The sequence below is a fragment of the Hyperoodon ampullatus genome (assembly GCF_949752795.1).
Source record: "Hyperoodon ampullatus genome assembly, chromosome: X".
Classification (NCBI taxonomy): Eukaryota; Metazoa; Chordata; class Mammalia; order Artiodactyla; family Ziphiidae; genus Hyperoodon; species Hyperoodon ampullatus.
This window is the reverse complement of record NC_136913.1, coordinates 99,754,407-99,766,603: the sequence shown is the minus strand read 5'-3', so window position 1 is coordinate 99,766,603 and position 12,197 is coordinate 99,754,407. Positions and strand designations below refer to the sequence as shown.

Below are 12,197 nucleotides of genomic sequence, written 5' to 3'. Positions count from 1 at the left end.
AGAAAAAGAACAAAGAAATTGATACCTGACTTGATGCGTTTGTCAATATGGAGCGATGTTTTACAGTTCTGTCAGAGTCAGGAATGAATTAGTAATAGGCATATATAAAATTATGCGAAGGAAAAAAATGGGACAAGTAGTCATTTTAGGAAAAACAAAAACAGGAGAAAGGAAGTATAATCTAACTAATCTATGTAGTTCATCTGTGAATATTTTCTTGGTCATAATATTGTACATACTGGATTTTGATTTAATGAAAAATTGTGACATAGTTACAATAATAGCAGAGATTTATATGGCACTTACCATGCTCCAGGCACTGTTGAAAATGCTTTACATGCATTAATTCATTTCTTATAACAACCCTATAAAACAGGTACTGTCATTATACCTCATTTTATATAGGTGGAAACAGAGGCATAGATGTTTAGTGACTTGTTCAAGGTCACATGGCTAGCATATGGTGGAGCCTGGTTTCAGACCAAGGTAGTCTGACTCCAGAATCCATGCTCTAACCACTATGTTATGCTTCTGAAGAGGGAGGAAGTATGTTTATATGAGTTGGTAAGGATTGGGGATGGGAGGAAGGTGGTTTGATGATATGTGATAGTGGTGGTGATCTCGTGGAGACGGCAGTGAGTGATGGCTTGAAGCGAGATCTTAATTCCCTGCCCCAGGAATTGAACCTGGGTAGCCTGGGTGAAAACCAGGAATCCTAGCCACTAGACCACCAGGGGCTAGAGGCTAGAAACAAAGTTTCCCTGGCTCTTGCCACGTTTGAAAGCAAGAATGTTTCAAGGAGGCAAAAACTGTAAAAACAGGTACAAAGTTTAGAGACACAACACAAGTGGGAGAGCACACAGAGAAACTGTTAAGACAGAAGCAAAGCTGAGATACACACCTGGAGAGAAAGGGTGTGGGCGTCCTCCCTAATGAGCAGGAGCGCACCAGAGAGGTGATTCAAATCACTTATATAGGGCAGTTCTTCCGGGTTTCCTCTGGCCAATCATCTCGCTTTGCCTGGCTCTGAGTCCACATTTGGTTTAACTCAGGGTCCTCTCCTGTGTGCACATGCCTCTTTCAGCCAGATGGATTCCAGTGCAAGGATTTCTGGGAAGTTGACCAAACATATTATGGTCTGGCGCCCCATCCCTTCTCTGACCTCTGAGGAACCTTTCTGCGCGTGTGTAGTTGGGGAGGTCTCCTTGACCTCAAGAATGAGAAATACATGGTCTCTTTATCTTTCATCCAAGCAGGACTCAGCTCCTCCTTGCTCCTGCCATTATCTTTATCTTGGAGTATCTGTCCACAGGGGACAGGTTCCAGCTGCTCAGCCAGGGGCTCATCTATCTCATGCCTCAGTGGTAGTGGTAACATAAGGAATCTAAGTCCTCATCTTCCTTAGTAAGACCTCAATAAATAAAATATATAATTGAAAAATAAAAAAATAACATTAGACCCATGTTATTTATAAATATGAAGGTAAAAAGCAGAAACCAACTGAAAGAGTTGAATGTGGGGACTGGGTCTTAGAGATTGAAAGGGGTGGAATGGGGGATTAAGTTTTTGTTATCAGTTTTGTAATTCACTTTGATTTTTAAAACTATGTACATGAATTATTATGATATAAATTAAATTTACAAAAGAAAGTAATTTGCCATCATTTAATTTGGAAATAGATAATTTTTAAAAATAGTTTGGACAGATAATAGGATACATTTTAATTGGTAATGTATTTATATTCTAATAGCTCAGATGTTTTAAATTTTCCTTTTAAATGAAGTTTTTCAGTGGTCAGGTCAGATCTGGTATCTATTAGGTTTATCCTTTCTACGTGGAATGATAATTACATTTTAATGTACTTTTCTTACTGTTTTCTTTGTTCATTGTTTTTGTGTGTTGCTAGGTTATGTGTGCCCATAAAACAAAACATTTTTATTCTAATTTTTGAGAAATATTTATTCGATAACACTTATGGTGACTGTAGTTAACCTTTGTAAAGCTGACTTACTGTTTTCCTACTGTGCATTGTCTATCTTTTTTATATAGAATATCTTCTTTCACATAGTATTTTTCCCTTCGTTATTCCTTTTCTTTATCACCAATGAAAATAACTTTTCAGGATATTGTCTTAGTTGAATTGACCATTTAAAGCTTTATTTTATTCTAACTGGCCTACCGTCACACCTTTCAACAAATTCATTTTTCCTATATTTACATTCTTTTGATGAGCTTTCTTCCAGTGTTTAGCCCAAATGACTTAGTGATTCTGATGAGATTACTTTAAAGAATTACATGGATTATTATTGTTTTCTGTTCTCACCACTACAGTGAATATATTTCTTTTCATTTTTTTTCAAATAAAGGCAACTTTCATGAATTATAAATTTTATATTGTTTACTGGTTTGTACATTGTGCTTTTAACAAAAAAACCCAGTGAAATACAGAAAAATTAACTTATTTTTTCTAATAAGAACAGAGACTGCAATAGAATTTTAGTTGGTATCAGTGTTGTCAGATTTTTTTCACCTAGTGTCAGAAGTACAAATTATTTAAATATGCAAAGTATCTCTCATGATTGTTATGTCTCCAAATAATTTGAGATTATTAAAATTTATCAATAAATTGGTAGATGACATTTATATTTGGACCTATATAATTAAATCTTTATTATTTACTGACAGATATGTTTAAAAGGTAAAGTACACATATTTAAATACTTAAATATCCAAGCATGTTGCAGAATGGATAAGAAACCAGATTCTCTGGATCTTCCATCACTGAGTAAAAGAATGCCCTCCCAACCTCTCACAGACAGGTAATGTAATATTCTGACAGTCTCATTTCATGATGATTGTGTCTTCTTTCTATATAAAAGATACTTATTAATCTCAAGTGTACTGAATATACTTAGACTGATTGGCCCAGTGTTAAATAATTGGCTGAAGTGAAATATCACCGTCATAGAATGAACTTTTGGTATACTAGAATACATTTGGAATTTTCTCAAAAATTTATTATTAAAGCTTTTAGTAGTAAAAGGTAAAGATTTGACACTATAGTACAGAAACACTAATATCTCAGCACTTGACAACTGTTAATTTACTCCTGTGATCACTCTGTTGTATGTTTCAAATAACAAGTAGAATTTGACTTTGAGCTGAGGTTAGCGGAAGAGCAAGACATTTTGGGATACCTTTCACCTTCATATTCTTTATGTCAGGATCAAAGTTGAGTTACCATTGATGTTCTCTATGATATTGGTGTTTTTCTACTCATGAGATTTTGAAATGTTAGATTTGATATTTTGTTTTTAATTCATCCTTTCGAGATGTAGATTGGTTTGAACAATTTTATGAAAACATAATTCCGTCTAGTAGCATAGAAAATAATTTGGAGTTGGATGAGAGTATACTGTTGTTAACAGTGCAAGTTCTTGAATTCACAAATAGGACTTTTTCTTGAATATTTTTGTTGCCTCAGTAGAATTAAATATCAGAACATTAAATTTAGTTCCCAAAGATTATTTTGTTTAATATTATAAATGATAGTAGACCAAACAATTCTATAAAAATTAGAATTAATTTGTATACTAATCTCTATTAGTATGCTTTATATTTATTTAAAAATTACTTTAGTAACAGCATTCATTGTATTAGTCATTTATTTATTTTAAAAATATCAGTTGGGGCTTCCCTGGTGGCGCAGTGGTTGAGAGTCCGCCTGCCGATGCAGGGGACACGGGTTCGTGCCCCGGTCCGGGAAGATCCCACATGGCGCGGAGCGGGTAGGCCTGTGAGCCGTGGCTGCTGAGCCTGCGTGTCCAGAGCCTGTGCTCCGCAATGGGAGAGGCCACAACAGTGAGAGGCCTGTGTACCGCTAAATAAATAAATAGATAGATAGATAGATAGTAAATAAGTAATAAAATAATAAAATAAAATAAAAATTAGTTGAATGCTTACTGGCAGGTTCAGGGTATGTTTTGTTGAATTATATACACATTGGCCTTGGCCCTCATGAAGCTCACATTCTAGTGGAGGATGTCAGTCAGTAAATAAAGCAAGAACACACACACACACACACGTATAATTTCAAATTGTGGTGACTGCTTTGAAAGAAAGGAACAGGTTTCAGGAGTGTGGTCAGGGAATGTCTCTTTGAGAAGGTGAGGTTTTAAGTCAAGACGTGGAAGGAGAAAAGCTAGCTGTGGCAAGAGTGAGGGGAAGAGCATTTCAGGCAGAAATAATGCCATGTGCAAAGGCGTTAAGTTAGGAAGAAACTTGGTGTGTTAAAAAAACTGAAAGGAGGCCAACATTGTGGTACAAGTTGATTTTGGAGAGGTAGTCAGGGCTGAAGTCATGTGGGGGCTTTGGAGGCTGTGGTAAGGAGTTTGAATTTTATTTAAAGTACAGTGGGAAGTCATTGGACAGTTATAAACAGGAGAATAACATGATCTGAATTATGTTTTAAAAAAACTATTTTGGCTCTTACAGAGAGAATACATTGGAAGTATACAAGAGTAGAAGTACAGGGACTAGTTAGGTTGCTGTGGTACTGCCAAGAGATCAAGGGGTCTTGAATAGGGTTATTGCAGTAGAGATTAAAAGGAGTGGACAGAATTGAGATATATTTTGGAGATGTTCTCTAGCAGTGCCGTCCAATAGAAAGGCAATGTGAGCCATGTAAGTAATATTAAATTTTCTTGTAGCCCACTTAAAAAAAGTAATAAGCAGGTGAAATTAATTTTAATAATGTATGTTACTTAACCCAGTATATCATATGTCATTTCAACATATAATTAAATGTAAAAAATTAGTAAGTTATTTCACATTCTTTTTCTTCCTTTTAAATCTTTGAAATCTAGTATGTATTTTACATTTATAGCATGTCTCAATTTGGACTAGTCACATTTCAGATGCTCAATAGCCATATATGACTGGTGGCTACTGTATTGGGTAGTGCAGGTCAATAGAGTTTATTTATGAGTTGGCTTTTGGGTGTGCTTATCTCTCACTCACAGCTGGTACTGAATTACTTAGAAAGTTCTCGTACTTTGAGTTTCACACTCATGTTCTTGGCTATATGGTTCTTACTACTTTCCGTGCCTTGACTATTTTGTGAACTCTTTATTTTACATAGGCATTACAGTAGCTATACTTATCATCAGCTTTTGGAGTCAGACATAATATGCCTGTGAAGCTCTTCTCCGACCCTTAATAACTGTATGTCCTTGTGTCATGATATCTCTGGTTCTCAGCTTTATTATATGTGAAAAGGGAAATAACCATATGGATGCTGTCAGGATTAAATGAAATAATGTATATAGAGTACTTAACACAATGTCTTACCCATAATAATTCCTCAACAAATAGCTTATTATTATCGTCTATTACAAATACACCAGTGTATTTTAGTATAGTACATGGATGTATTATTGTGCAGTGGAGTCAGATGGATTTCAGTTCTAATCATGGTTTAACCTCTCTCTTAATTCCTCTATGGGCTGTGTAAATTATTTAATCACTCTGAGCCTGTTTCTTTATTTAAAATGTTAGTAATACACACTTCATAAGCTTGTTGTGAGAATTAAATGTGTGCTTGGCAACTAGTTCAATGAATAATATTCAGTAAATGTCATAATTTTTCCCCTTGGGAAGTTAACTTTTATAAGCTGTATTATCTTCATTTGTAAAAAGAAATAATGCGTAAATTGTATAATATAAGGATTATAAATAAAATATTATGTGTACCTGGCATAGTATCTAACACAATGTAGACACTCAACAAATGCTAGCAATTTTTGCCTCTTTTCATCCTTCAAGGTTCATCTCAAATGCCACTTTGTTGGATGAGGCCTTTCCTAACCTTACCAAGGAGAATTAGTTAATCTCTCTTTTCTCACAGCACTTTATATTTACCTTTGTCATATTCTTCAAAACATATAAACATACTCCCTTCCCCTCTGGGCTGAGAGCCCTTTGAAGCCAAACATTTTAAAATTCATCTCATCTCAGGTGTTCAGCATAGTGCCTTGACACTTGGTAATTGCTTCCCCAAGTTTGTTGAATACTTTTGAAAAGTATAAAATCAGTATTTGGGGAGGAAGTATAGCATAGTGATTAAGATCGGGGACTTCAGTGCTAGATAATCTTGGGAACAAATTTAGACTGCCATTTGCAAGTTGCATGTCATTGGGCAATTTTTTCAACCCCTCCTGGCCTCACTTTCCTCTTCTGTAAAATGAGAAAGCACCAATAACCTGCTAGAGTTTTCACAAGGAATGTATAAGGTATTACCTTTAAAGCACCTAGCCCAATTCTTGGCACATAATCAGTGGTCAGTGTAGAGTGTATAGTAAATTTGCAAATTAAAGTGAAAAATATTTTGCAACCCGGGTGGCATACTGTAATTCAGAAATTTGCAAGGACAGCTCTATCCTCACACCAAAACAATTGCTTATTCAATGCATCACAGACTTTTTTTTGCTTTTTTCTCTTTTCTTAATTACTAAATGGGCCTTATTTACAAAGCTAAAATATATTTTTAAAGATAATGAAGAAAAAACTCTATGAATTAAAGTTAAAAAACATTTCAGCATTCTGTGGTGAAATTTGTCAAACTGATAAAAATAGGTCTTTATCAAGATGATTTTCTAGCAGGGCTGTCTGCTTTTCTGAATCTCTCAGGAGAAATAATAAGCTATTGTTAAGTTTTTACAACAGAGCACATGAAAGAAAAATATTACATGAGGGACATGAATAAAGTGTTTTGTATGATCTGATATTTTTCTCCTCATGTCTTTAAGGATCCTACATATCAAAAATGTGTAAGACTGTATTATCTAGGGAAATTTTAGGTCAATTATGTATTATCTATTTAAGAAGAAAACCCTAACTGCCCTTAGAATTTGTATTTCCATAGTATGGAAGATTTTTATCCAAATAAAAATCATGGCCCTGACTCTGGAATTGGAAGTGATAATGGAGAGAAACGATTGTCTACAACGGAAGTGAGTCTTCTCTATTGCTGAACTGTTTTATTTTAAAATTTTATTAGAGCTTTGAAATAGATAGACACTTGCACACACTTGATTTCTTTTGCTTAAAAATATGATCATCATGCATTTTATGACTTCAAATGAAAAAAAAGACATGCACGTTTTAAAAAGCAGAACAGTAAACCTCATATTAATTTTTGGTTTGAAAACTGGAGATTTAAATCAGATGTTCTATACTTAAGATGTGATATTAAAGCAACTTAATCCTTATCATATGTTTAAAACGCCTCATTTTTACTTTTTGCTTATTCTGTTCAGCCATCAGATGACGACACAATCAGCCTTCATTCTCAAGTCTCAGAATCAAATAGAGAGCAGACATCAAGAAATGACAGTCACTCAGTAGGAAGTAAACCTGATTCTCAGAAAGGTAATTCATATGGTGTCTGCTATTTTTATATCATGTACATAGCTCTTATTAAAATGAATATTTTATTAAAAATGGCCTTTAAAAAATTATAGTATCTTTGGCCAACTCTTTTATTGGGAAAATATACTTTTTTCTAAGCACTGCAGTGTCAGAGAATACTGTTTACTCTTCATATTTTCTAATAAATATTAATCTCCACTTAGACCAGGAGGTGTATGATTTTACTGACCCCAACACAGATGATGTAGCAGTTCCTGAACAGGGAGATGCACCTATTGGATCATTTGTCGCTTTCCTTAAGGTAAAGAAAACTTTGAACAAGTATCAATAACATGTTCTCCTTAATCTCACAAAAGTGAATAATACATTTGAAAATGATAACTTTCTTTTATATAAGGGAAAAGAAAAAGGCCCTGAAAAATCTCAGAAAAATGAAGAATTGGGAGATGAAAAAAGGTAAGCTCACACTAATTCTCAAATTGAAATGTTACTTACTAATACTTGAAATATTCTTTAGATATTTCTACTTGAACGAATATTTTTTTCGTTCATTTACCTGTTAAGTTCAGATAGTTAATTTGTGAATATTTCATCTGTCTGTATTCCTCAATTAAACTGAAAATTATACTGAACGTACAAGTTGAGTGTAGTATATACACTGTTTTCCCCTATAAGTGTAATTATAATATCACCTATTTTTATTACTGAAGAATACTGTACCTTCCCATACATTGCCTCATTTGAGCTATCTAACAACTCTTTAAAACAGATGGTATTGGCATAATTTGACCAATAAGGATACTGAGGCTTGGAGTTTCAAATGTCTGGAACTCAGGTGTTCTGACTCTTGGTCTAATACACTTTCCGTTTCATCAGACTGGTTATGGTAATTTTAAGGGTATTTACTTCTCTATTTTATTAAAATAATTGTACTTTGGATCTTTTCTGTATCATTTATCTTATGAAATGATGGAATATGACCTACCACATTTTTCAGTCACTCCTTCAAGTTACTTCATAGCTGCAGGAAGGAAGGAACATTTGTTGAATACCTACCATTTACCAGGATCTGTGCTATGTGCTTTGCCATGTTCCTTACTTAATCTTCACTAAATCCTGTGGGGTGTATATTGTCCACATTTTTACAGGTGAGGAAGGTGAAGCTCAGAGGCTAAAGTTTCTTGTCTAGAACTACTTAGCTAGTGTCCACTAGAACCTTGGGTGTGAACCTAGCTCTCTCTCTCTGATCCCCAAGTTTTTCTCTTTTCTCTGCATTGTGCTTTCCCTAAATGACCTCATTGGTAACTTTTTAACAGTCATTAATTAATCATCTCTGGTACCCCATAAGGAGATACAGTGCTTTGTCTTGTACCCTATATTTCATTCGTCTCTTACTTTCTCACCTTGTCTCATGAGGACAGTTGCCTATACTTGAGAGTCTCCAGTGGCATGCAAGATATGGTAAAGATACAGAGTCTTAGGCTTGGTACCATTTTTTATTTTTTTTTTATTTTTTATTTTATTTTTTTTAGCATTATTTATTGTATAACCCTCTTTTTCTTTTACTGTATTATGCATCATGGCTAAGAATATTAATTTAATAGGGTTCATCACGGTGTGCGGGACTCTCACTGTCACGGCCTCTCCTGTTGCAGAACACAGTCTCCAGACGCGCAGGCTCAGTAGTTGTGGCTCACAGGCTCAGCCGCTCCACGACATGTGGGATCTTCCCAGACTGGGGCACGAACCCTTGTCCCCTGCATTGGCAGGCAGATTCTTAACCACTGCGCCACCAGGGAAGCCCTTGGTACCATTTTTTAAATGAAATACCTTTGGGGTAAAATTACTAGAGTTTGGAGGACAATTTTAAAATTTCTTTGTTCTTTTTGAATGATAAAACTATATATTTTAATGAGTATTTTTTGGCAAATTGCCAATCTGTCTGAATCTATTTTGCATTTCCACTACTTAAACATCTTACATAGAGATTTTGAAAATCAAAATGAATGAACTGATAAGAGTAGAGTAGCTTGATAAAATGAGAGATTTTCATAACATTTTCTATCTCTAAAGATAGGCCAAATAGAGCTCTGTGGTCCTTATTACACTCAAGATGGAGAATATGCATTGTTAAATTACTATGGCCATTACACATTTCAGAAATTACAAAATGGTGGTGCAGTTTACCTTTTAGCCATTAATTATATTAATATAACCACTATGCCACGTTTCCTATTGAGAGGATAGATATGTTTTTATATTCCTTAAATATTCTTTATTTCTTATTTTAACATTTTAAATACAAGGACGTTATAGGGTTTTAGCTTTCACATGCTATTAAAAATAAAAAATCGTTTCTACGTTTGAAAACTGGCATAAAATATCATCTGCCTTACTTTTTGGATAACCATGTTTGTGTCACCTTTCAGACTTGGGAAAGAGCAATTACTTGCTGAGGAAGAAGATGATGGTTTGAAAGAAGTAACTGATTTGAGGAAAATAGCCGCTCAGTTATTGCAGCAAGAGCAGAAGAACAGGTATCTTTTTCAGTAATGAGATTTAAGTGGGCAACTTTTATAATCATTAAATCTGAGTATTTAAAGATTATCAAAAAAACAGTAAACAATAGGACCATTTTAAGATCTATTTCAAGGGACTAACTACTAAAAGACAATAGGAAATACTTAGAGAAATATAAAGTTACATATACAATTAACATAATACTTTATACTCATCTAGTCATTATATTTAATTATTGCTTTAGTATCTCTTTTTTATTCCTGGTGCTAAAGAATAATAATTGTTGATACTCACCTTAGCTCACAGTAGCATTAGATATGTTATGAGCATTTTTTTCCAAGTACGTGTCACAAGTATATAATGTGCTTTTTATCAGATTTTGAGTTTTTTGGGATATGTGTAAACTCCTTAAAATTGAACTGAATTATATAATCGTTGATTAAATCAGTGTGACGATTTGAGAGTCACAGGTTCACTTTAGTCTATTTCTTGGTTAAGGAGCATTTCTCCCTCTGGCTGGGCTTTCTCCAAATGAGTGTTATTGGCAATGAGGAGGACATTGCGTTAATGAGTGTAAAATCAGTGCAGGTCCATTTTTAATACAGAAAAAGTTCTATGTGCTGCTGAGGGTCAGCTTTATTGCTATCTTCATGTACTGAGAGTTCTGCATTTATAGTTTTGAAATAATAAAGCATATCTGAGATTTTTTTGTTTTGAGAAAATTAAAAGAATAATTTTGGTGCACTTAACATGGATAACTATTAAGCATTTTACTTATTCAAAGCAATAAATGTTTATGGATCACATGACCATGTTTTGGGAAGCTTAAAAAAGTATACTGGCATTTCAAAGATGCTTTGAAAAATAATTACTATTAAAATTTATTCAATGACAGATGTGTGGTTTTAGGGGCCACTATTTTTTAAAAATAATCACTCAGTATCTTTTTTTGCACTGCTACTACATTTATAGAATTGAAAACCATACTAGAAAATATCACTCATCTTTATCCCTTCTATATCTAATGTATCCTCACTCTCAATTGACATTTTTCTTCTGCCATAACTTTCTGTCACCCTTTTCTGTGAATCTTATCTTCTAATCTTTTCCTATGATTCATTTTTAACTGGGCTTTTAAAAAATTGGCTACTTATGAGGTTGTGTGTGTTTTCCCCCTTCAGTATAATTAAAGTATTGATCTCCCCATTGGTTTAAGAGGTTTGATGAAGCAAGCCACCACCTGCTCTGTGTAGCTTAAAAAATAGTTGAGTTTCTACCTCTCTACTTGGCAGGTGAAAAAATTGCATTTATCTTTATGGACAGAGAATACTGATTTTATAAGAACCCACAACAATATCCATTTCTCTCATTGTGTTAAGAATAGCATTTGAGTGCATAATGTTAGATTTTAACATTGCCATATATAACATTTCTATATTTTCAATTTTCTCCTATTGTTGTATTAGTTTTTCATCTATCCCTCTGACAAATTATTCTTTCTAGCCTAGATACAACATCAGATGATGTTTCATAGGTCTTGTTTTTGTCATAGTTTTGTAATCAGTACAAAGCAGCGCCTAGCACTGCCTTGTACATAGTAGGTACTCAGTAATACTGTTACTGGTTAATTAATTGCTTGAAAATGAAATCAACAAATTTAAAGCTAATAGGAACCATTAATTTAGTTAATTGGTTCTCTCTACATAATTTCTGTTATTTTTTGAGATTTATACAAAATTAATTCCTCTCTCTCTGAACTGTTTCTCTACTTCATCCTCCTTTTCAGATGTTAGTGCATACAAATATAAGAGCTTTTTGGATTAAATATTAATATGCAGTGACATTAATGTTATAACTATGTCTAATTTTTGAAGGCATTAAAATTTTATAATATCTGTTCATAAAGTAAGGAGTACATTTTACTTTTAAAATTTGTAATCTGTAGACGATTTAAATTAGATCCCAGAATTTTCTTATGCTGAATCTAGTGTTTTCTCCATTAAATGATCTCATCCTTCCTTCTAAAATATGTTGCTATTGCTTATATGTCTTAGATGTAGATAATTAAAATTTTTTGTTTACTGTTACAATACTAAAATTTGAATGAGTCCAAAAAGTCAAAAGTAATCTTGTATAAGAATATATGCCTTAGAGGATTTGAGTTTGTATACCTTCTCTGGTTGTAGTTTTTCCCTTTCACACTGTATTGTTTTAGATTCCAACTTTATTAATGAAGAATCTGAAATGCT

General features: G+C 33.7%; 1 protein-coding gene across 6 annotated transcripts in view; it reads left to right on the top strand.

Annotated features, from left to right (window-relative positions):
• Positions 1–12,197, top strand: part of LRCH2 (leucine rich repeats and calponin homology domain containing 2) — a gene marked incomplete at both ends in the record, with an annotated part of 95,592 nt that overhangs the window by 42,782 nt on the left and 40,613 nt on the right. For all 6 annotated transcript variants that reach the window (XM_079728240.1, XM_079728245.1, XM_079728244.1 and 3 more), the window contains 6 exons: positions 2,686–2,819; positions 6,923–7,010; positions 7,317–7,428; positions 7,632–7,729; positions 7,826–7,884; positions 9,858–9,965. In XM_079728240.1, coding sequence (XP_079584366.1) covers positions 2,686–2,819; positions 6,923–7,010; positions 7,317–7,428; positions 7,632–7,729; positions 7,826–7,884; positions 9,858–9,965 — 599 coding nt within the window. The remainder of the gene's footprint in view (positions 1–2,685; positions 2,820–6,922; positions 7,011–7,316; positions 7,429–7,631; positions 7,730–7,825; positions 7,885–9,857; positions 9,966–12,197) is intronic.